Genomic DNA, 26,247 nt, shown 5'->3' with positions numbered 1-26,247 from the left:
GCTATCCGAACCCTACAAGTTAATATAATAATAAAAATAGAAAATACAAATTAGAATCTGGTCAGGGCAATGAAACCACCCCGAGACAGCCCTGAAAATCTGCATTGTCCCGAAAATTCGGAACAAGGACAGAAACATACCACTTCCTATTCCTAATTGCTCAACAAAATTGGCTATTATCATGGTCATTGTGTTGCGGCGTTCTCATTGTTGGAACCATGCTGATTTTGTTACTTTGAGTGCTGTTTCGGGGTAGTTCCATTGGTCTGACCAGATTTCAATATGTATTTTCGGAATGTAAATCGGTGCGAAACTGGCTTTCGATTAACACCAGTTATGTTAACTTCTAGCACTCGGGTCACCAGCTATACTGCTACCAATTATGCTGCTTTTAGATTGCTCAGCAGTAAAGTACCAAGTGTTACAACGAGAGTTTCGTATCTCTCCGTAAGTTAGTCATCTATAAGCTAACTTAACCCCAACACTAACTCACTATTTTCAATACCTCGCTCTTATGACACTTGCTATTTGGTCGCTCAGGTTGCCATATTATTGACGAGGTTGGTTGTCCAAAGTCTGAGCTTTTCCTCACCCAGGATTCTGACGTTCCAGGCGCTTATCCTTCCGCGGATTGCAGCAATCTCGGCGAAGCTCTCTACACCGATCAAGCCAAATGTGTCGTCATGAAAAATATCGGCGGCGGTCGGAACATGACGTGTTTTCAACAGTACAGGAATCTGACGCATCTTGTGTTGCAAAATTGCGGTTTGCTGTCATTGGAAAGTCTGCAGTATTGCGATAAATTGAAGGTAAGACTCAAGTCCCTGTTTGGACTATATTGGTAATTTTGTCAGTATCAATCTGAAATTTGAGCAGAAGTGGCCAAAGTAGTCACCTATACTACTCGAGTAGAAGTAAAAATTATAAATTTCTACTCAATTACAACTAGAAGTATCAATTTGCGAGACATGTCAAAATTACTTAACATGGAAGTTAGAAAATGAAAGGTCTGAGAACTCAAGTAAGTAGTTTCAAATCAATTTCAATTGATACAAGTAATTGAAATGTATTGCAAAACTACATTCAACTTTTTAGAATCCATGTTGTGTAGTTAAGTAGTCTCACTAAAATACTATTCGAGTAGAATCTGAAGAAGTCTGAAAGTAGGTGGTGCAAGTCAGGGAGGTAATGGCTCGAGTCACAAATTGAAATTGGAAAATGACTCGTCTAGAGTCAATTTGTGTATTGACTCGACTTGTGCATGGCCTGCATGTTCTGTATGACTTTGCCAAGTCTCCTAAATCAGGACGGATTATTGAAAGGTAAGCCCAGAAATTGTCCTTTATCAGCTTATATAAACATATTCATTATAGAGCTTCTTGGAGGTAAAGAACTTCAATATACAGTTGAATAGTGTATTCATATTGAAATGAACCCGAATATTTTCGGCTGACACTCGTCAGTGGTCATCGTCAGCAACTAGTAGAGAATTGGAAAGAGCATTGTGTATCAACAATCGTATATTTTGTCATGTTTTGTGACACGACTGTTGATATACAATGTTCTTTCCAATTCTCTACTAGTTGCTGACGATTACCCCTGACGAGTGTCAGCGGAAAATACCCGGGTTCGTTTCAAAATCAAAATACCATTCTATTATATAAACATGCTTAGAGTGAGAAAAATTATCCGAGACCGTTGATATCATCATAGCGTTTCACAAAAGTGAGTTGAACGTGACTTGAACTCGATACTGAGCAGTAAACATTATCACTTGGGCTCGTACTGAAGTCACAACACTATGACTCGAACTTGACCCTCTACTCACTGACTTCAACTCGGACTTGACTCGGTGGTGAATTGAAAACGACTCGACATGACTCGAGTCAAAACCATAAAAGCGAATTTGACTTGTGACTCGGAACATCATGACTTGAATTCAACCCTGGTGCACGTAGGCAAAACCTGCTTGGTTTCATTGAAAAATTAGAAGTAGTCTACTTTGTTACGAACTACCTCTGAATTTTAGTACTCATAGACAGCTAGTTTATGTCGCTTTATATGCCAAGTTATTATATTGTTTGACCACCCCCACTTTATATCTGCCATTTACAGTACATCAGCGCTCCACACAATAGCATAAGTCTCATTTCGTGCTCCGGAATGAAAAGCTTGGAATATGTCGACCTGTCCCACAATCGTCTTACGTCGATTCACGGACTGGAAGAATGCGAAAACCTGCTGTTCCTGGACCTTTCTCACAATACAATCACAAAAGTCACCGGCCTGGAGGACGCCCGTAACTTGTCGCACATCAGGCGAGATTTTTAACTGTCCTACCCAACTCTCGTTTGTACCCCGAGCATTGACTGATAGAGCTAGGTACAACGATTCCAGTACTCGAATTGAGCACAGTCTCCATTTTAATGATTCGACCCGATTACTTGGTGCCAATATTTTTATAGTACCAGAATTATACACCTTCATGTAGGCCTGCCATATTTTCAGAATTCAAAAAACGGATATTTTGTTTCCCGGCAATTGAAACGATAGTAGCATTGTCAGGTTTGAGCTTGATGAAGTTTTCCATTTCTTTGGTAGTTACGGGCAAAAAAGTTTGAGTAATAGACACAGAATATATGTCCACGAGTAGATTGTGCGGAGTTGATCATTTTTTTAGTAACTAATGACTTGCAAAAAAAGAGGACAAATACTCCTAAAATAGAATGTATGACACCCCCACCTTCATATCAAGAACAATATTTTTATCAACGATAAATATAGTTTCACTACGTGTCTCCAAAATTAGAGCCTTAAAAACGTCAGCTAGTTGTAGTTTAGCATCAATATAATATGCATATATATGGATATAATATGGGTAATATATATTCAGTTACCAATATACAGAGTTTGTTTCACACAGTTCCCATGGCAATTTCACTCGTAATAGTGACACAAAACCACTTTTGCCTAACAACTGTACCAAGTAGAAGTGGCAGTAGCATAAAAACATAACTTCTTATGTGAGTAGCGCAAATAAGCAATAGGTACTTTAGTACTTCCTCAGTGCCTCATTCCTGATCACCTCTCCCTGTTTCTCGATAACCGCATAGGCCTACCACTTTTGATATACATCTTTTGAATTGTCTGTTAGTTGTTGACAATTACCTCTGACGAGTGTCAGCCATAAGCATTTGGATTTTACTCCAGCATGAATAAATTGTCGCTGGAAAACCAAACTGTGTTATGTCCACTTTTCGTTCCTCGATTTTTTCTTCTATCACTATTTGGACATAGATCTTTCATTTTAACCGGGTTCCAAGCTCCTAAGTAGCCTGAATTTCTAGTGAAGTGGACATATGAACTTGAATTTTCAAGGTAAATTGAAAACAAAACTGGTTTATGTCCAAATTATATGATCAGAGTCTAAATTTCTAAAAATGGACATGAGGCTGTATGGTTTCCAGCGACGATATTATTCAATTGTCCGTTTAAGTTCTGTTCCTTCAAGAGCATTTTCCAGCCTAATAACAGTTTTTTACACTTTGCAGGCTCAATGAGAACCAACTGCTGTCTTTGTCAGGCTTGAGCGCTTGCGAAAGTCTGCTGTATTTAGACGTTTCCAACAATCATCTCACGAATCTGGACGATCTCTCCGATAACAGATATCTCATCTCTGTCGAAGCTGCCGGGAACTACATCGAATGCATCGGGGAACGGTTCGTGGATAACTCGGTACTGAATTCAAGTTTCTGTTTTTTCCGACAGCGGTTGTATTCCTACATTTTTACATAGGTGCCAGCAGTAGGTCAATAGTAAATTAGTTCCTTTTTTTGGCCTGCAAGTAGGCTACTACTTACTCATGTGGCTATGTTTTTCTACTTGGGAGTTGTTCAATCAAGGCTACCTACTTTTTGCACTAGATTTAGACAAACCCTTTCTTTCAACAGGTTCTACTGGTGCAGCTCGACTTGTCAAGGAACAGCCTGACACGTTTGGGATTATCAGACGCCGCCTGGCTTCCTTCTCTCGTACAAATTCAAGCTGCCAGCAACAGAATCGGACAGGAACCTACCGATTTCCTTCCAGATTTTGCCGTAGTTACTCCGTTTTTAAGCGAATTAGATTTGAGAGGAAATCTAATTCCCGATGTGCACCACCTAAAAACTTTGCGTCATTGTCGATGTCTGGAAAGAGTTGAGGTTATGGAAAATCCATTGCTTGCTTCGAGTACAGAAGACTTTGATTTCTTGAAATCGATGCCCGAAATTACGACCGTAGATCGCGTGGACAAAAATATGTTCGCAAACCCAAAATTTTGCGTCCTAAAAGCGATCGTGAGCAGTTTCGCTAATCTCCTCGCGAACGAGGACGCGGAATACGATTTCGGGAATATCGTAGGCGTATCATCCGCGTATCTTAGCGAGGTGCAGACGGAGGGCAAAAGACATTTGCGCGCCGTTCAAAAGAAGTTTTACAGACAAAAGAACGCACACGCAGATTTCAAAACAACGGGCTACCCTGCGGTGTTTACGATGCACGCGAATCACCTGAAAAAGATGAGAGACATCGCTGCTCGATTCAGGTACGTAAATTTAAACGTTATTGTATACTTGTTATCAAATGGTGTTTGGACCAGTGGTTTTCAGCCATCGGCCGGCGTCAACTTTCCGGTTGATATGCCAAATTCCTTGTCATTTTATTCTCAATCGTAAAATCCAAGAGGTTGAAGGCATCTCGGATACAAACATATTTTTAAGTGATTTAGAAATTTGGAACATAATTTAAAACGCTTTTTGATGTGATGCAGAGTTGATGGTTGCTTTCAAATTGTCCTACATCGCAATGCCGCGATCGTTGTCCCAAACTGTTTAAAAGTAGCCTACAACTTATTTAATGCCTGTGAAGTTATGACGACTTTTCAAACTAAATTTGACAAAGTTTGACAGTCCAATTTAGCGACATTTGACGGTATAATAGAATCTAGGAATAAGTAAAGTCGCATTTCTTCAAAAGAAACCCAGCAATCCAAATAGATCTGGCGCCTTGCAGAAATTTCAACTGAACCATGAGTAACAGTCGCAATATCAGAAAAGACAGCTGCATATCTCATTTGCCGAGCTCACATTCTTTAAATGTCGATAATTTCTATTTCAATAAATGAACTAAAATTTTCAGAAATTAGCCGCCGATCGTATCCGGTTCATTGGCATTTTCGTAATAATCATTGGTATTTAATTTTTGTGTCTGAAACCCGCAGAGAATAAGCAAATGATCCCATGGGGTCGCGACCCCTAGATGGGAATCCCTGGAGTAGACCATACTGCCTGACTAGTATCAAATAAAGTTGATGCATCTACCACTGTTGCCATAATCGGAAAACCTTATGTTAACAGAGCACTTCACGATTGTTACGGCGTAGTCGAAAACGATGCATCATCATCCCAGTCCGACTTTGAACACCATGATAATATCATAACTCCATCGGGGCATCCTCGTATAAGCCCCAAAACCTCCGAAGAAAGTATCCGCGATGCAACGTACGAAAAATCAACTCCAAGCCAGAGGGATTCTACTGTCTGTATCGAGTCAGAAACTCATTCATTTGCTCCGTCTCCCGCTCGACCATCCCCTCCTCTTCGATCGCCCAATCGGATTTCGAGGAATTTCTCCGTTTATGAGAAATTGAAAAGAACGGATTCCGGCGCGTTGGAGAAAGTGGCCGCCAAGAAAATACAGGTCCGGCAATATTCACGATCATGTATTTTATTGTAGTAGCACTGAAATTTAACATTAGCACACACGAAAGTAGCAGGCGAAAATTCAAAAGCAAGCTGAATTAAATAGGATAGTTGGAGTTCAAAAGTTCTCGGCTAGCCTCCTTAAAGAAGTAATTTAGCATTGGCTTTGGCATTGGGACAGCCAATAGTCGACAAAAATGTGATATGGCTACATATTCACCCTTATCATGGTTTGAAACCAGTAATACTGTGTGTGTTAGTGTGGTTTTGACCATTCGACTCAGATAAGTGGAATTGATTGCTTGATCTACTTCAGGAAATTGTAAATTAGAGAATTCTGGACCCGGTTCAAGTATGGTAGAGGTTTCATATCAAGGGTAGCCTACACCTTTAGAAGATGAAAACTAGACAAAGAACCTGAATCCTCGATTCAAAAAATAGTTCACGAATGGCTGCGATAGAATAATTGCTTCACTAACTTTAGATATTTGAGTATCATTCTACATCAGGGCTGGCCAACCTTTTCAGCCAAAGGGCCACATTCGATTGACGAACGATTGCGCGGGCCACTATCCGCGCGAAGCGCGAAAGTTTTTTGAAGTTCGTAGGTCAATAATATTGTCACTTGACTATATAGCGGGCCTGCTGTATATCGTTGAGATAAGATTGCGAGGGCTGGGCTATTCGGCGCATGGACATGGACATATCGATATCGAAAGCTGCGACCAACATGCGTTAATCATTTCGTGCCTAGGTTTCATAGTCGACGGTCTTGCTGCGAGCGCAAACACAAGGTCGCATATGTTGAACGACACTTTGTCTCGTAATCGCGAATATAGTTAGACTCAATCTGATACATTGGGTGTTCTTCAATTTTCACTTAAGGGCAACAATTTTAAAAACAAGAAATCGAGGGACAACATATTGCGCTAAGCTTGTAGAATTTTTTTACCTTTGATAAATCTATCGCAAATTATTCTACTTTACTGTAGTGTACGAAGATATAGGCTACCAATATGTGCGAATGGTTGATGGATCTGTCAATGAGTCGAAACTGATTTTTTATTCATCACATCTCAAATGTTGCGGCCAGACTAATAAAATTTTTGGTAGGCCTTGCAAGTTCACAATCTGTGCAATCCATTTTTGATGATATTAGAAATTTCGGAAATTACCTCGCGGGCCACTCAAAACCTTCTCGCGGGCCACATGTGGCCCGCGGGCCACGGGTTGGCCGGCCCTGTTCTACATCAAAGATTCGTATTCAAGAATCAGATATCATGTCTATTTTCAGTTTCTTTTTAGCAAGGAATTTCGTGTTGATTCAAAATTAAATGTCAAAAGAGTTACGAGCAATTATGATTTGACATCGACATTTTTTGGGTTTGATGCCACGATATAATCATACTTGCTACTCTGGCATCCCTCTGTCGCTACAGAAGTATACAGTCACCATTTTATTGTCTTTCCCTTCTAATATACTTTTTTTATTAACGATAAACAGTGGGTGTCGAGTAAAATGGATATATTTCCTTTACAGACGTTCTGGCGTGGTTACAGAGTGAGGAAGCGTTACAGACTGATCAGAAGCGCGCGGAAATCCGCCGCCATTTTGATCCAAGCCACCTGGCGCGGATATATCACAAGACGCAAAATAAGACAGGCCATCAACTCTCTGGAAAAGCAGAACAAAGTGAGATATTCAGATTTCCGGCATGCCCTAAACACGATGTTTGGCGAAGTTAGGAGATTTGTAAATACTGTTATTTTAGAAAATGTTGAAATTTCAAGTTCTAGTAACTTCACGTCTACTGGTTGGGATTGAGCCCAATTTGGTATATGGGCAATTCCATTCATAGACAAACGATGTTCACATCACTACCTCTTCAAATCTCCTGAAATTTGGTACACGCAGAGATGAGCTTATTCTAAACAGGATGAACTTTATTTTATGAAAATTGGACTTTGGGGTCAAAAGTTACGTCATTTTGAAAATTGACAATTTTCTGCTCATTTCGGGTCTGCACATCTCAGGTTTTTTTAATGAAATATTCAAGAAGGTGTAGCTAGATTGGGGACGACAGTTGGGATACGGCACTTGGATTTATCTAAAGCTTGTCTGATCGTCTATATTTCCAAGTGAAATTTAATACTCTGGAGTTTAGAGTCAAAGGTTAAATTGAGGGGGGAATCTAAAATCAGTCAGGCGTTACACGATTTAGACAGCGGATTGCTCAAAAACATATTAAAATATTTTGGAAAAAACGATCTTAAATGAAAGTTTGCTTCAAGGAGAATTCGCTCATAGCTGTTTGATTTTGGTTTTGAAACTGTAAAGTGATGAAATTGCAGTTTTAAGAGCACACTTCATTTGTACATGGAAATGCAGTACTAGTAGGGCGTGCTCGGACATCGAGTCTGGTGTGTGTGCGGGCGACATGTCTGGGGTGTTTTAGGACTGTGTTGCCATTCGGACATCGTATCTGGGGTGAGTTCGGATTGTTTTTCCCGTCGGACATCGTGTCTGGGGTGTGTTCGGGACATCGTGTCTTGGGTGTGTTTGAACAGTTTTGCAACTCGGATATCATGCCTAGGCTGTGTTCGTAATGTGTTGCCATTCGGGCATCGTGTCTAGGGCGTATTCGGACATCATGTCTGGGGATTACGACTGTGCTGCCACTCGGACATCGTGTCTAGGGCGTATTCGGACATCATGTCTGGGGATTACGACTGTGCTGCCACTCGGACATCGTGTCTAGGGCGTATTCGGACATCATGTCTGGGGATTACGACTGTGCTGCCACTCGGACATCGTGTCTGGGGGTGTTCGGATATAATGCCTGCGGTGTGTTCGGATTGTATTGTCACTTGGACATCGTGTCAGGGGTGTTCGGACATCATGCCTGGGGTGTGTTTGGAATGTGTTGCCATTCAGATATTATGTCTGGGGTGAGTTCGGACTGTTTTGCAACTCGGACATCGTGCCTAGGGTGTGTTCGGACCTGATTTTTGCGCACTCTTTTTATCCGGACATGCTCCGGTGCTGATACATGTGCTCTAAATACCCCCAGGCATGGTCCGAACCGGATATATGAACGATTAATGGACACAGACATGCGTCGGACGTGATACCTGCGTCCTAAACGACGCATGACCTATATATGACGTATGTCTGCAGTTTTTGCTGATATCTGCGATAGCTGGGTATATCCACAGTAGTGATAGGGTATATCTACTGTGGATGTGGAATTGTGGATATACTCAGCAATCGCTACAGTGGATATACTCAGCTATCGAAGATATCACCAAACACCGCAAACATAGAGGTCATATATAGGTCACGCGGGTATCACGTCTGAAGCATGTCTGTGTCCATTCAGCGCGCAGATATCATCATCATTGGTTTATTAGCAATTTTATCAGTTCAATACACCACAAAAATGCGATACAATGAAAAGACAGGAAGATGTCGAAGCGACAAGGAGTAGTCTATGGAATCTGACACCCACCTTGGCCTAGGCCAGTGGTTCCCAACCTTTTTGACCTCGCGGCACACTTTGAAAACGAAAAAGAGTTCGCGGCACACTAGCACAGTGGTTTTGAACTCTTTTGGCTTACGGCAAAAGGAAGCTACCAGAATGCGTATTGCAGCAACCACAGTCTTATATAGGTGGTTACTGGTCAGTGGTCACTGACGAAGTATTTCTACCTTTTCGGTGTACTCAAGTAGGCTTTTCACTGCTTCAAAGAAGAAATTAGGTTTTCTTTTATCTCTGCGGCCATTTCACAAATACGTCTACGAATGGTATAATTTGACATGGGGATCGTTTGCAATTCGTCTTTTTTTACAATTTTATTGCAGGCAGGAATAAGGACTTTCTCTCAATCCGTGTGAGGTTTTGAATTATCAACCATTACCTCTGTTGCCACATAGCTTGCCTGCTGAGATCTCGGTCAAACTTCAGGCTGAGGTTAATTTCATAAGATTGGCTTGACAACAAAGTCCGCCCACTACCTCGTTGACGATGTAATTAACCGTCGCATGGAAGAGTCCAATCGCGATCGTCACTAACAAATATAGACGCGTATAGAGGTGTCTATATTTGGAAGCCAAACGCGTTTCCATGCAGATCGTGTAATAGCTTCTGTGAGGATAGCAATACCTGAGTCAAGAGTCTTACTGGCAGACAGCTGCTGTTCAATTGCAGTTCCAACAAACCGGGATGACAAACTTCAGGACCGGTGAAATTTGTTAACTGATATAATTTGATCAACATTACTTCTCAATTCTCAAATTTGTCGCCTGCATCATTACCTTGTGCCCTGGGCCTACAATTTACCTGCAATGCTGGCACGCTACCTAACAATCGCAATGTGAATGGCTATGCGGCCAATTCTAATTTGTAAAAGTGAACATCACTTCCAAATGAGTATACATTTCTCGATGGTGGGAATGGGTGTTGGAGGTTTATATTGGCTCCTACTCGTCCTCGGATCTGCAAACGCAGTATCTTACAAAAAGTGGACTGTGCTATAAGTTGGCATCTCATGAATCAAAATATGTTATATCGGCATGGTATAAAATTATCATCGATAACGAAGACATAGCCAGAATACGACTACAAATAGAAACATAAAAAGGTCATCAACTACGTCACGTCCCTGTTCTGCCGTCGGTTCTGATGGGGTGACAAGTAAAAGGTCACCTTCGGCCACACCTCAACATCACGGTCCAATAGCCCGAGTCTAGTTATCTATCTATCACCGTCCTAAATACTACTATATGTGGGCAAACTAGCGTATCACACCCATTGACGGTATGGAGGCCCCAGTTTCATTCGTGGCAGTGCAGTAGCAAGTTACGAAGCGTCGCAGATTTATGAGATTCTTCAACCCTATACGTTGCTGTGCTCAGAGCGTCTTTACAATAAAAAGCCAGAAAAAGACCCAATCCATGACCTGATGGGGATGCCTGATTGAGATAACGTTACTATGGCCGTCGCGACATCCTTGCATCTGTTCACTGCATCGGATTGTACATCGCGCGTCTTGATATAGTAAATTCAATAGAAAATCCAACAATGACACACTCAAAATTTGGATTTTGGTTATACTTCGACCCAGTTTAGCGCATTTGCTCGCGGCACACCTGAGCAGTCCAATCGGCACACTCGTGTGCCGCGGCACACCGGTTGGGAACCACTGGCCTAGGCGATGTAAAGAGGAGGCATGCACACTGAATGAAAGTAAAGAAGATAGTATAGAAAAAGAATGCGACAAGAAATAGGGCGGCATGTCATGGGAAGCGAGATCGATAGGTCAGTCGTGGTCCGGTAATCTTGAGGATGGACTGTATTTATTTAGTAGTAATTGCTTGTATTTCGACTTGAATGTGGACATGCTCGTCGACTGTCGGATGGCCGGCGGGACACTGTTCCACACATCAGGTCCAGCATATTTGATGGAGCGATGATCTTTTCGGTCGATCATATGATATTTGGACGACGTGGACGCGCGTGTGTTGTACTTGTGCGCTTTTGATTCAGAGGTAAAGAAGTCATTGAAATATTCGGGGCAACGACCGCAGTGAAACTGATACATAAACTTGGCGATTTCTAGTTTCCGCATATCTTCTATGTTTAGGACGCCGAATCTCTTCAGCAGCGACTTATTGGATGGGCAGCCAGGCCCCTTTGGGGCCCTAGCTATGATTCGGAGTACTTTATGCTGTAGTTTCTGCAATGGCTTGAGTGCCTGGAGGTATTAGTGCGCAGATATCAGCACCGAAGCATATGTCCGGATAAAAATAGTGCGCGGATATCAGGTCTGGGGCATGTCTGGCGCAGCACGAACATATCCCAGACACGATGTCCGAATGGCAACACAGTCCGAACACATACCAGGCATGATGTCCGAACGCACCCAAGACACGATGTCCGAGTCACAATACATCCGAACAGACCCCAGGCATGTTGTCCGAACACCCCCAGACACGATGGCCGAGTGGCAGCACAGTCCTAACACCCCAGACATGATGTCCGAACACTCCCTAGACACGATGTCCGAATGGCAACACAGTCCGAACACATCCCAGGCATGATGTCCGAGCACCCCCCAGACAAGATGTCCGAGTCCCAATACAACCCGAACACACCCCAGTCATGATGTCCGAACACGCCCTAGACACGATATCCGAATGGCAACACATTACGAACACAGCCTAGGCACGATATCCGAGTTGCAAAACTGTCCATACGCAGTTTACGCTCCCAAGACATGATGTCCCGAACACACCCCAGACACGATGTCCGAGGGGCAAAACAGTCCGAACTCACCCCAGATACGATGTCCGAATGGCAACACAGTCCGAAAACACCCCAGACATGTTTTCCGCACACACACCAGACTCGATGTCCGAGCACGCCCTACTAGTACTGCATTTCCATGTACAAATGAAGTGTACTCTTAAAACTGCAATTTCATCACTTTACAGTTTCAAAACCAAAATCAAACAGCTATGAGCGAATTCTCCTTGAAGCAAACTTTCATTTAAGATCGTTTTTTCCAAAATATTTTAATATGTTTTTGAGCAATCCGCTGTCTAAATCGTGTAACGCCTGACTGATTTTAGATTCCCCCCTCAATTTAACCTTTGACTCTAAACTCCAGAGTATTAAATTTCACTTGGAAATATAGACGATCAGACAAGCTTTAGATAAATCCAAGTGCCGTATCCCAACTGTCGTCCCCAATCTAGCTACACCTTCTTGAATATTTCATTAAAAAAACCTGAGATGTGCAGACCCGAAATGAGCAGAAAATTGTCAATTTTCAAAATGACGTAACTTTTGACCCCAAAGTCCAATTTTCATAAAATAAAGGTCATCCTGTTTGGAATAAGCTCATCTCTGCGTGTACCAAATTTCAGGAGATTTGAAGAGGTAGTGATGTGAACATCGTTTGTCTGTGAATGGAATGGCCCATATAGCTTTTTTAGGCAACCCAACAATTTAATCAAATTTCACAGTACTCGTCTACTAGGATACTGTTCAATTGTCTCTTGTGTCAGGGCGGAGAACATAGAGTTAGCTTAACTGGGATAATGCTAATGGTCCGATTAAAACTGTTAATCATGGTGCAAAAAGTAGGATAAGATTTCGCATGAGGATTATCCCTCGTTGTCTTGTAAAAGTTTTAATTCAAACAAGTAGGTTGCCAAGATTAACAGTGTTAATCAGATGATTATCATCCTCTCGAATAATCTAACCAAGATATCAGCCCTCAATCTATAGTCTTTAGACTTGGCTCTACTCTCTATTGCTCTGTTTCTCTAGTTTGACATAGAAGACGAGGATGAGGAAGATTTCGACCTTGACGGGTTTAACTTCGACGAAGAATCATTCGAGCAGCAATGGGCCTACAAAGTAACGGCCGACCCCAGTAGGGAGTTCATAAGGAAAGTGCCGCATAACAGTCCGCAAATGGAACCCGACATGGTCAGATTCTAACTCAATTTGATCAATTTTGACGGCTTCAAGTGTTGCAATTTTCCATCTATTCAACTCGACATTTTTCTGAAGTTTCAAGAACTGAAAGTGAACAGGCATGTGTCAGAGTAGCCATATGTCATATTGTGGGTATGTAATCTGAAGGTGGTGTTGTAACCAAGTCGTAAGTCAATCTCACTTAATAGTTTTGACTCGAATCAAGTCGAGTCGTTTTCAATTCACCACCGAGTTAAGTCCAACTCCAAGTCGTTGAGCAGAGGGTCGAGTCCGAGTCCAAGTGATTGTGTTGAATGTTCAGTTTCTAGTTAAAGTCTTGTTAAACCCACTTTATACAACACTTGGTGATATCGAATTTTACGCATTTGTATATTATAATATACAAATTTTTCTCACTTTTAACAGTTTCTGGTAGCATTTTCAAGTACCAGTACTCATCGACGAAATACCAGTGGTGTAGTAACTTTACTATTCTTCGAAATTACAATGAAATGTCAATCTTGGCTGTCCCAGCCTTGAGTCATATGACTTGGTCCAAGTCATGCTCAATGACTCGAGTACAAGTCAATTTAACACAAGATTGACTCATGTTAAGTCAATTCTTTTTCCGTATTTTGAGAAAAGGACTCGAGTCAAGTCGATATACCAAAAAATCGTGACTCGAGTCATTACAACCCTGTCTGATGGTGCTAAGCCATACATTTTGGCATCATTCAGCTGTCCAGCCCACACTGGAGCAAAAAGTCTACATAAGGCCTGCTGCCCCAGTCGCGTTTGATACGCCCGTTACATACCTACTATATAGTGGCGAAGAAGGTTGTGTGAAAACTTTCCCGTCTTTTCCAGGCTTATCGCAGGCCTGACAATCCCGATGCAATGTCTTTCGCCTTTGCCAAGCCTCCTCTACCACCGATATCGCCGCACAGTGAGTACTTTTAAAGGACTTTTGCTCAGAGGTGGTTAAAATAGTCATTGTTGGTGCTCAGTAGCATTAGAAGTAACAGTCAAAATTTTCTACCCAATACAAATGGAAATAATGATTTCCAAGACACGTTAAACTAGTCTGAGTGGAAGCAGAAAATGAAACTGAAAGTAAGCTGGAAAGTAGTTTCAAAAAGTGATTTATTCGAAGCCACAAACTTTTAAGAATAAATCAGATTTGGCTATTTTCGAAATTGCAGGTCACATATTTGCGACCAACGTGAAATGACTGTTGACACGACACAACAAACCGAATACATATTTAATTACCGTCATATAGGGTGTATTTCACCCAGTCATTTGGACTATTTCACTCGAAAACGTGATGAAAACATATCCCAAGATGCGACAAGGTAGCGTAATGGTGGGGCGTCCGGCTTCTTGATCGGTAGGTGTGGGTTCAATCCTCGGCCGGGTAAGTGATTAGTAACACTGGTATTCGTGGCTGCCCCGCTAGGCGCTTAGTATTACTTGATAGCTTGGAGGGGTGGTGCAAGACTTGGAAAGCCTAACAAGGCTATATCTGCACCTTCCTTGTCCAGCGGCATATCACTCATGGTATGTCAGTATAAGCTAGGTTTACCATATTTTGGAAATCTGAAAAGAGATCATTTTTTCAATTTTAAAACTTGTAAAACCGGAGGAAAATCCTGAAAAATTGGTAAATTTTTCCCAACTCGTGGTTGGTTGACTAAAAAATGGCCAACTTTCCGGCCCAGCTCCCGCTATAGCCGCCGGAGCGTTACTTCAGTGCAGATTTCATGTATCTCAGTCGAATTTCGCCCTATAGTTAACCAAAATTCTCAAAAAAGAGGACAAAATCTCAAAAAAGAGGACATTTGGGCGTCCTCCAAGGACACTTTCATAAAAGTCAAAAAAGAGGACAACTCCTCTTGCAAAGAGGACGTATGGTAACCCTAGTATATGCACAGATTGTGTGTATGTATATCATAGGTTGGTGTATATGCTGCAAAAGTATCAAGGACAAAAATATACGGCAACCTGTTCTATTCCAATCTTTATAATATTTCATTCTTTACAAGATCCAAGGTGTAAAAAGTAAGTGTTCTTGCCTGAAAAAGCAAAACCTAGGAGTATTACCAACTAACTCCACTTTTACCATTTTATCGCTCGCTGTGTATCGTGTGATTTGATTTGACAGAACCGCGAACGGCTGATTCTAGAGCAAGCGTAACGCCAACACCTTCGGAAACCCGTGGAAAATACAATCTGGATACGAGTAGGTCTGCAAGCTCGTCTAAACAGGTAAGAAATGACGGGTATCGATTTTGGACTGAAAATATTGTCGAATAAAAGCCATACTTAAGCACTTATTCGAACTATCGTTGTAAATTTATTGAAGCTTTCAGATCTTAATAATATTCAAAAATAGTTTATTGTTGCAGTTTAAGCAGTGTCCTTTTCACGTGCCTCAGTTTGCCCGAGGGGTCCTTGGATCCCAGTTTAAGAACCCTGTTATAAAGGATTCAGTCTAACTACTATTGCAAGATATAAGACAACACATATTTAGGGAAGGGCTCAATGATTTGAGTTTTCGAATTAGAATTTAATATTAACTCATATGATTCGAGTTGCATAATGAAATTATACACTCCTTGCCACTAAAAGGTAATTTAGATACAATTATAGTCTCAGTATTATTTTCCACTGTGGAAGCCTTGGACCCTCGATTGGCTGTGTCGCGGCAGGGTTGTAATGACTTGAGTCGAGTCACGATTTTCTGACGACTTGACTTGACTCGAGTCATTTTTTCAAATGCGTAAATGGCTTGATTTGACTCGATTCAATTTGTGTTTGAGTCATTGTGCATGACTCGAACCAACTGATACGACTCTAGACTAGGACGGCCAAGACAGACATTTCTTTGTAACTTCGAAGAACAGTAAAGTCACCACATGATTGGTATTTCGTCTATCAGTCCTGATAATTGGAAAATAGGGCCAGAAACTGTTTGGACTGAAGAAAATGACGACATTATGAGTGCGAGTCATTCTTTATTGCTCGAGCAGAGTTGAAAAAAGTGGGTTGAACCAGATTGAACTCAAAACTGAACAGTGAACACAAAGACTTGGACTCGAACTCGAGTCACAAGACTATTACTCGGACTCGACCTTCTGCTTGTCGACTTGGTCTCGGACTTGACTCGGTGGTGAATTGAAAATGACTCGACTTGACTCGAGTCAAAACTATAAAAGTTAGATCGACTTGTGACTCGGAACCTTGTGACTTGGTTTCAACCCAGCTATAAACCTTTTATGATCTCGGCAGGAATACCAGGAGGTATTCACTTTTCGACAGCATAAGCATTCGTCCGCATCATGGAATGAAAATGATAGTATTGTTATGGTAATGCGATACTAATCCTCTGTTTAATCGAACAGCATGATTTACAAAATATCATGGTATGGCATACTCCCCCATATTGTAACCGTAGTTTAGTCGAAGAGCAATACGGAGAAGTTGTATAGGATACAGTGTAAAGACTTTGCGCGATTAGTAAACGTTAATAAAAAATATGGTGGATCGTAAAAATGCCATATTGTATAGCTTTATTTCCGGAAATGAAAGGCATTACTACACTTGCTTCCATACTTCAACATGTATGTAATCCAGACAAAAGAACTGATATTAATTAGAACTCAAAGTATAAGATACTGTGAATTGAAAGTGAAATATTAATACTATACTTCTAAACGCGGAACATGTATTTCATGTCTTTAGACCAGAAAGTATTAAAGGTGGTATGCTAAAACAGCTCTAAAACTAAAAAAAAGTCAGAGTCCACTTTTCCAGATTAGGACGGGCCATAGACTGCGAGATTACGATATGATAAGTAAATGCTAGATTGTGAAACATCAGTTTCAAACGTTATGATGGACCATATAAGGTGATCAAATATTTCATATGGGTGACAATGTGGTGTGAACGGAACCACGCCAACCCACTACCTAAATTATATTCACCGATACTTTCGTGAAATCGTACTGGTTACTCCGTATCCACTGAGCGCGAAGCTCGACGAAAATTCTGGGTTTTGCTCAACTTTTATGAAAATTAAATGTTGATACTCCTTGAAAACAGCCCCGAAATTCCTTAGGCTATCTTCCTGATTGGAGGATTAAACTATTTCTACTTGACAGATTGAAAATAACGAAAAGCAAGTAAGTAGATCGCAAAATATTACGAAATAGAAGTAGAAGTAGCAAAAATCAGATCTACTTGAGTAAGTACTAGAAGTAGAGGAAAACTACTTGAGTACTTCGAAAAAGTAGAAGTACTTCGTTACTGACCACCTCTGGTTACAACCCTGTGTCGCGGCGTATGAGAAATGTAGTACAAAGCACATTAATGGAAATGACGTATATGTCGCTTCCCAGCAATTCACAATACTTTGACCACCCCAGCAACATAGGGGTTAACCATCCTTTCCTTCTCTCTGTCAGGATCTGCTTTCGAACGAGTGGGGCATCAAATCTTCGAGCACCGCAGATCTGATGATGAAGAGAGCCAGGCGGATGAAGGGAACAAAGAAAAAGACTCGTACGGCCGACGAAAAGCTTCGGAAATTTCAGGAGAAGACGTTCCATTTTCAAGGCGCCGATGTTCCGGCGGCGAAACGTCAAGCTCCGGACAAGATCGACTACTTCAAAGGTGCCTGTCTGAATTGGCGTCGTGCAAACTATTTCTAGGCTAATTTTCAGTGAGATCCCTGCAGAAAATATCCAGAAATGGTCAATGTTCATTGGTCAATAAAGAAATACTTCAACTTTTTCGGAGTACTAAAGAACTATACCTTCTTGTACTTCCCATTTATCTTTTTTTGCTACTTCCACTTTTTGCGTGAATAGTTTTCAGGTGGTTCTGCTGCATAAAGGGATTGACATTAATACAGTAATCAGTAAAGCTGACTGGTTCGATCTCATAAAATTTCGTGAGACAGTTCTATAGAACATGTTTAATCCGGCTGAATCAGTCCACTTGTTGTAACCAATGAGCTATGGTGGCTCATTTTCAATGCTGTGTCAATTCGACAACTATTATCGTAATACTAGGTAACGTTTTGTTGTTTACCGAATAGCGCGTGAACAAGGATTTCGTCAAGAAGATAAAGTTTCAAAAGCCGAAGACGAACAAAAGATGAAATACACTTACGAGTAAGTAGGCTGTTACCGCAAAAGCTTGCCACTTTTTTAGTTCATTAAGATTGAAAAATATCTAACTCTGGATAGCACCTTTTGCCCGGTTATGATATGGGATTAAGATGGGTAAAATCCCTGTCAAGAACCACTGTGTTTGAGAGTGCCAGCTTATTTTAATAATCCCCTCTTATGACGCCGCTGGCCTTCACTGACCAGACTTGGACATTGCATAATTGTAGTTGTATAATTAGACTGATTAGAACGAAATACGAGTAACCTAATTCTAATCTAATTTCCGCTTTTCATTAAAATGCTACAGGAAAACGGTATAGTGAGAACCATTCCAAGTTTGCTGTACATTTGCCATTCTCATGGAAACAAACTCTAATGTGATATGAACTGAATTTTTGCTGTATTTCTGTCTAATTTTTGCGAATTGAGTAATTCTCAATCTAATTTAATTTCGAAAAGCTGAAAATTTTCCAATTGTCCAACTCTTACCCAGCGAGATAGTGTAATGGTTATGCGTCCGGCTTCTCGAGCGGTAGGTCGTGGGTTCGATCCCTGGCCGGGTCATACCAAAGACTCGAAAAATGGTATCCGCAGCTATCCTGCTAGGCGCTCAGCAATCACGGATAGCATGGAGGAGAAAAAAAACGGGGGCGCAGACTAGATGACCTCATGGGGCCGTATCGCAACTCCGTCGCCAAAGCATCTCGATGGTGCAGGCGAGAAAGAATATCATATCTCTCTCTCTCTCTCTCTCTTCCGCCGACACTACTTGGTCGGGCGTGATGCAGATTTTTAACGCGACATCACGTTCACAGATGGCTGCATAAGCAAGTCGGTACTCTCGAGGGCAGGAGAGACTCTCCCGGTTCAAGAAAGACTAATTCCGACTCGGGCAATACTCGTTCTGCTCTCTTTCCGGCGATATCTCGTACCCCGTCTCTCGTCGGCTCTCAAGACCTCGAAGTCAGTACCAGCGTTGCAATGACTAGAGTCATTACTAGGGCCATTTAAAGTCATTAAAGTCATATTTTTTTCTATGCATCAGTAAGTCGTGAAATCAATTTTAACGCAAAAACCGCATCCATATAGGGTATATTAAGAAAGTTATAAAGTCATATTTTCCTGGTTAGGTCATATTTGAGTTATAAAGTCATATTGTTGTATACTTTAAATAAAAAGTGCCAATTGAAGCAATTACGCACTAAGAAAGTAAGGCAATTTCTGATTGAACGAAGGCAAACTGTAAGGTTAGCGTACATAACATTACAGTCGCAGACCTATGAGGTCACACATTGCATTATGAGGTCACACATTGCATTATGAGGTCACACATTGCATTGTGTTGCTACACAATCTGTTTTACTTCTGTGCACTGAAGTGGGGCGTCATTTGAAGTTCAGAGACTTCCACAAGTAGCCAACGCATGGGAAGCTGAAGGAGTTATTGTAAAGAGCGTCAAAGATTCAGTGAACCATCCAACGTTGACGAGTCAGTTAACAGAAATATGCCTCCACTACAACAATATTTCAAACTTGATACTGAAAATGGAAAGTTGTACGTACACGATCAAAGAGGCTCATGCTGATCTAAATGCCCTCGATTTCGGAAGAGATCCGCTTGAGCTCAAAAATTACTTTAAGAACCGATTGGACAAAAACGATGTGAAACAAATCATGGAGCTACAAAGACAAGACATTTCACTAGCGCTGTATGCAAAACTGCAGAAGCGTCAACCAACATCAGCGCCTAGGGAGCGCTCATTTTCCTTGCTAAAGTCATTTTTACGTCCAAATCGTAACTTTAAAGACTCCAACATTCCACACTACACGAAACTGTACTACAAAAGGGGCTTAAACTAAAAATAGATGTGTATTACTGTTATGTTGTTCATGTTTTATTCGTCAGTTCCATGAGTGACGTTGGTTATGAAAAAATACACGATTTTCGCATAAAGTCATATAAAGTCATATTTTCCCAAAAATAAAGTCATATAATTGATTTTTTAATGTCATATAAAAATGGCCCTAGTCATTACTTGACTCGAGTCACTATCTTAATCATGGAAAGTGACTCAACTCCACTTGAGTCACTTTGTGTATAAACTCAATTTGTACTCAAGTCATTGCGTATGATTAACTTAAGTCATGTTACTTGATACATTCTATATGACTTGATTCAAAACTTGACTATCAGTTGTTGTTGTTGCTGTTTATGGTATTCATGGTGTTTGTCGACTACTATGGTCATTTACACATAGCCAATTTTCTTCATTTTTATCCCGTAGCTGTCGACTTGTTACTCGGTCCTTATCTAAGCTTTTATAAGACACTACTTCAAAGTCATTGCCTGTACTCAAGTAGAAGACCTAACAACTTGCATTTCTACTACAGTAAAAGTAGAAATAGGGAATTTTAAGCAAGTAAAAAGTAAGTGTCCCAGGCCTGGTTTTGGCCAAATAACTGAAAACAGTCAAGTAGATTCAGTCTAAATCATACTGCAAGCAGGCAAAACAACTTGTGTTCTTTGTAAAAATAGAAGTACTTCTTTACTGACCACCGATGACACTCATCAGTGGTTACTGTCGGCAACTGTTCGAACATCTGGAAACCTTGTTTAATACCAATCGGTATCACTAGTAGGGCTGGGCACAAGGATTCGAGTACTCGAATCTGAATCGAGTATTAATTTTAATGATTCGAGTCGAGTAGTAAAAGACGATTTTTTCGAGTACTGAAATTATACGCTCCTCGCCACTGAAAGTAAATTTACTAACGAGAATTATAGTTTTGATACTATTTTCCACTGAAGAAGCCTTGAAACCTTGATTTGCTCTGTCGCAGCATAAGAGACATATCACAGAGCTACGAACGTTACAGGAAATAACACATCTCCGAAGTAATGATCATTCCACAACATTGTCTAGAGGTGCAATGAAATCGGTATGGTCGAAAAAATACCAAAGTACCTGTAATGTGACGGATAGCAGGCATTGCGTTCTTTGTTGCGCGGCATAAAAGGTACATATTTGAACTTGACATAGTACATTCTGTTGTGACGTCATAACGAGTGATACTCGAATACTCGACTCGACTCGAAGCGTGATACATGATTCAGAATCGAATCACTCAGGTACTCGATTTTGCCCAGCCCTAATCACTAGTAAATAATAGCGCAATTTTTTTTACCTAAAAAACCGAAGATTTTGACTTAAAAAATCAAAATTTGGATATTTTTTGTTCTTTAAAATCGTAATTTTGACCTAAGGTATACAAATCAGGTGTTTTCCCACATAATGTTAGAATTGTACTACTCATCTTCATTTCTGTTCGAACTGCCTGTCTTTACGGAGTAGTTCGGCCTGAAAAAGCTTGTTTGAATCAAAAAGTGACAAATTTTTTCATGAAAGAAATTGATTGTCACGAAATCTGACGCTATGAAGAATTCCAGTAGTTACATCGCGTATTATGGTAGAAATGATTGAAATCTGTTGTAGTAAAACGAAAGATACTTTCCTACATTCTCGGGTAGATAGTGTCTGTCCTTACTAAGTAGCTTGCCAAGAATGGAGAAAGAACGTTGGCAGTTGTTGGCTGACAACACTGAAGTTATTCGTACACTGCTGATGACACACCGTGTTGCTTCATTCTGACAATATTGTCTACATCACAATTTTTCATCATGCGCTTCTTGATATGAGAACCATGCAATGTCCACGCAGTCTTGCTTCAGTAAGGATTTTGCTCTACGTTGAGCATAATACCATGTCAAGCTATTTGTTTTTGACTTTTTTTGACATATAAAAGAAAATGCCCTAGTAGTGAAGTCCCACAGAGTAAAGTTTCAAATTCAAAATGCAAGAGATATAATATATGTGCACACAACAGTACAAGTTGCCTCCACCCTTTTCAATATTTTGAGACTTTGTCGGTTTTATATTTTGTGTGTATGTTTCAGTTGCTTTCGCTGACTAGCGGGTCCAGTTACGCGGAAAAGAGCAAAGATCGTTTGAGGGACATAGCACGGCGACATAATCCGAGTTGTAACCGGCGCGGGAAGCGATAGGACATGACCTCTCCACTCCTACATCCATCCATATATTCTCTTTTTTGTCTCCCAGAGTTTATATAATAAATATGTTTTATGAAGATGTAATATTCATTGCTTAAACACGAGATTATTTTTGTCATATTATACGATGTGATATTTCAGGATGGGAGGGGTTGTTGTCACATTGACCAGGCTCGTAGATAGGGCGTGGGAGACAGTCAACATGGTGGCTAGTTTCACGGCAGGGTTATGAACTTCTAGTCATGTCGACACTCACTGATGGTCTCAGACATTCGACACCGAGCACGAATCCACGAATGTAAGTACTCATGGCAAATGATAGAGAAGAATAAATGGAATTTTCTTCATGATAATCGCACTCTTCGAAATTTGTAAACTTAAACTTTCATGAGCTCATGAAAAGTTACCTCACTGGACGCCAACAAATGGTTGCGATCTCAAACACCTTGTCCTCTCCTCAGCTGGTGACCTGTGGTGTACCCCAAGGCTCAGTACTTGGACCGGTCCTCTTCACCTTATACGTCAACGACATTTTTGAAACCTCATTGAACACCACACTGTTCGCTGATGATACTCACCTCCTTTCTTCCGCATCTTCGACGGCAGAGCTGGATGCCCTGACTAGTGACCAAATGCCGAAAGTCCATGAGTGGACGGCCAAGAACAACCTTTGCATAAACGCTTCGAAATTCCAATTGCTGACAGTGAATTCAAAAAATAACCTAACCGATAATATCGCTGGTCAGCCCGTTTCCAACACAGATAATGCCAAATATCTCGGGGTTTTACTGGTCTCGAACATGTCCTGGAAGAGTCATATTCAGTCCCTAGACACTAAATTATCACTGAAGTGCGGCCTGTTCTACAGCCTTAGGCGCTTCATGCCAGCATGGGTTCTTCTGATACTCTTTAAATCCTTAATCCAATCGAAGTTACATTATATGGCATCCTCTGGTGGGGGGCTGCCAGTAAAACTGCACTCAAGCCAATTCAAAAACTACAGCATAAAGTACTCCGAATCATACCGAGCGAGATAGTGTAATGGTTATGCGTCCAGCTTCTCGATCGGTAGGTCGTGGGTTCAATCCCCGGCCGGGTCAGACCAAAGACTCTAAAACTGGTATCCGCGGCTATCCTGCTAGGCGCTCAGCATCCATGGATAGCGTGGAGGAGAAAAATACGGTGGTGCAGACTAGATGACCTTGCTTAAAGGTCGTATCGCATCTCCATCGTCAAAAGCATCTCGATGGTGCCGGCGAAAATAAATCTGATCTCTCTCTCTCTCTCTCTCTCATAGCTAGGGCCCCAAAGGGGCCTGGTTGCCCATCCAACAAGTCGCTGCTGAAGAGATTCGGCGACCTAAACATAGAAGATATGCGGAAACTAGAAATTGCCAAGTTTATGTATCAGTTCCACTGCGGTCGTTGCCCCGAATATTTCAATGACTTCTTTACCTCTGAATCAAAAGCGCACAAGTACAACACACGCGCGTCCACGTCGTCCAAATAGCATATGATCGACCGAAAAGATCATCGCTCCATAAAGTATGCCGGACCTGATGTGTGGAACAGTATCCCGCCGGCCATCCGACAGTCGACGAGCATGTCCACATTCAAGTCGAAATACAAGCATAAATAAATACAGTCCATCCTCAAGAATACCAGACCACAACTGACCTATCGATCTGGCTTCCCATGACATGCCGCCCTATTCATGTCGCTTTCTTTTTCTATACTGTCTTATTTACTTTTATTCAGTGTGCATGCCTATCCTCTTTAAATCGCTTAGGTCAAGGTGGGTGTCTGATTCCATAGACTAATCCAAGTCGCTTCGACATCTTCCTGTCTATTCATTGTATCGCATTTTTATGGTGTATTGTACTGATAAAACTGCTAATAAACCAATGATGATTGTAATATAGTTCAATGTATTTAGAACGTTCCAGTAAAAACCGCACAACCAGTCCTCTCGCCCTCGAGTCCGTTCTGTCGATCGCGTGACCGGAGCATCGGGAGCACACATCATCTAATAATTACCTTATTCACAATCACACTTCCCCTTGATCTAGAGATCACAAGGGAAACCAACACATAACGCAACGATGTAACTTCAAACGTGGAAATCAAGTAAACAATTCTAACGCAGTGTATATATGAAACGGCAAACTTCCCCTTGGTCCAGATCGCACGGGAAGCCAATTAAGTCAACGTGATAAGTGTGGAAACGAAAACACTAATACGTACCGTACACATATCGATAGGCTACATCAAACTGCAAGTAAATTTTGACATATATGGCTGTGATTTATTAACGGGGAAGGGGAATCGTTTATTGGTCTATCATTTATTGGTCTTCCTACCCCCGTGATCAATTGATCACTTAACCAAATTCAAAGCTTTCGAGTGTAACCCCGCAGTGTATCGTATATAAGACTGTCCGGACTAATTGTGAATAAATAGCACGAGTCGATTGATATTAGAAGCACACAAAGTGAAGCCCAAAACTAAAACATACTGGCGTACAATAAAACAAACAACTGCGGTGTAGGTGTGACTCAAACGATGGACGAAAGCGATGGTGACTGGAATTTGTCGCATACAGAATTCGCATTTGAAGGCTAAAACTAGTAAGGTACATGGAATCACCACAAGGCATGCCTTACATAAGCATTACGTACGAACAAATCAAATGTGAAAGATCACTTATTCTTAGCACAGATAATATAACCAAAATCTAGCCTACATAAAAATCAGCCAGCCATTGATGCGGCGCTCGATCCCGATTTGGTCGCGAATGTTCAGAGTTATTTCTCTCTATCTCTTGAACGACATTATCGTCACCAGGTTGATCCAGATTATTAAAGTTATTCCCGTCGGTGATATTCTCTTCTGTACCGACTGGACCATTTGCTTCAACCGAGTTGCCGCTGTTTTCCGCCACATCGATGGCATCATCTCCTCTACTACAATTCAGGTCGATTTCGCGCGTCGTAACACTTCCTGGTGGGTTAGGTAGATCCCCGACGGCATGTCTATCGTCAGAAAGATGTCGATTCATCCCGTCAACCTCGACCACCACGTCGGCGACAACTCTGGTAACGACACCTCTATTCCATGGAGTAGTATATCGAGCATTTGGTGGCTTCACGAACACTACATCGCCGACTTGGTATGGGTTGGAACGATTTCGTCGGTCCCATCTCTTTCGGCTTGCGCGGATCATTGAAGATGGCAAACCAGATTCATAGCGGAACACCTTATCCGCAGGTACAATATCTTCTGAATTCGGGGTGTGATTGTACCAATACACCAAGGTCCGTTATCACTCAGTATTTCACTCGGTGCACCTCTTTCCGTGAAGACTTGTTCAAGGATCTGGGTGATTTGATCGGCCGTTTCATTTCGCACCGCCCGCCATATCGCAAATCGACCAGGCCCGCAGTCAATCAAACTCAGGTATGGTCGGGTGTTGACGTAAGTAATGTCAAGTGCCAGACGCTCCCAGACAACGGGAACGGAAAGCTGTCCGTATTCCCACCTCACAGGACTCGGATCGATCCGGCGACATATGTTGCACTCATTGATTACTCGTTGAACAACATCACGAGTAACAGCTTCGCCAATGCTTCTTGTTTGGCTGCTTGACCGCCAACAGCGGAATTATTCCGCCGTGGGAACCGTGACGGGCAGGATCGTACTCCACCAACCATCCGTCTCTGATGCACTGGCTGAGTTCATCATCAAACGATGTACGACACTCCGACGGCATCTGATATTCCCC

The 26,247-nt window shown here is 41.5% G+C and overlaps 1 protein-coding gene across 1 annotated transcript in view; it reads left to right on the top strand.

Annotated features, from left to right (window-relative positions):
* LOC145438175 (uncharacterized) overlaps nucleotides 1-22,587 on the top strand; it is a 29,586-nt gene extending 6,999 nt beyond the window's left edge. The window contains exons 7-19 of the mRNA XM_080315537.1: nucleotides 613-809; nucleotides 2,116-2,318; nucleotides 3,552-3,735; nucleotides 3,951-4,585; nucleotides 5,397-5,739; nucleotides 7,282-7,434; nucleotides 13,076-13,237; nucleotides 14,093-14,171; nucleotides 15,390-15,493; nucleotides 17,692-17,899; nucleotides 18,327-18,402; nucleotides 19,215-19,362; nucleotides 22,354-22,587. Coding sequence (XP_080171663.1) covers nucleotides 613-809; nucleotides 2,116-2,318; nucleotides 3,552-3,735; nucleotides 3,951-4,585; nucleotides 5,397-5,739; nucleotides 7,282-7,434; nucleotides 13,076-13,237; nucleotides 14,093-14,171; nucleotides 15,390-15,493; nucleotides 17,692-17,899; nucleotides 18,327-18,402; nucleotides 19,215-19,362; nucleotides 22,354-22,461 — 2,600 coding nt within the window. The 3' untranslated portion in view covers nucleotides 22,462-22,587. The remainder of the gene's footprint in view (nucleotides 1-612; nucleotides 810-2,115; nucleotides 2,319-3,551; nucleotides 3,736-3,950; nucleotides 4,586-5,396; nucleotides 5,740-7,281; nucleotides 7,435-13,075; nucleotides 13,238-14,092; nucleotides 14,172-15,389; nucleotides 15,494-17,691; nucleotides 17,900-18,326; nucleotides 18,403-19,214; nucleotides 19,363-22,353) is intronic.
* The last annotated feature ends 3,660 nt before the right edge of the window (nucleotides 22,588-26,247 follow it).

The sequence above is a fragment of the Botryllus schlosseri genome, chromosome 4 (assembly GCF_051294905.1).
Source record: "Botryllus schlosseri isolate E-star chromosome 4, Bs_hap1, whole genome shotgun sequence".
Classification (NCBI taxonomy): Eukaryota; Metazoa; Chordata; class Ascidiacea; order Stolidobranchia; family Styelidae; genus Botryllus; species Botryllus schlosseri.
This window is presented reverse-complemented; position numbering and strand designations above follow the sequence as displayed.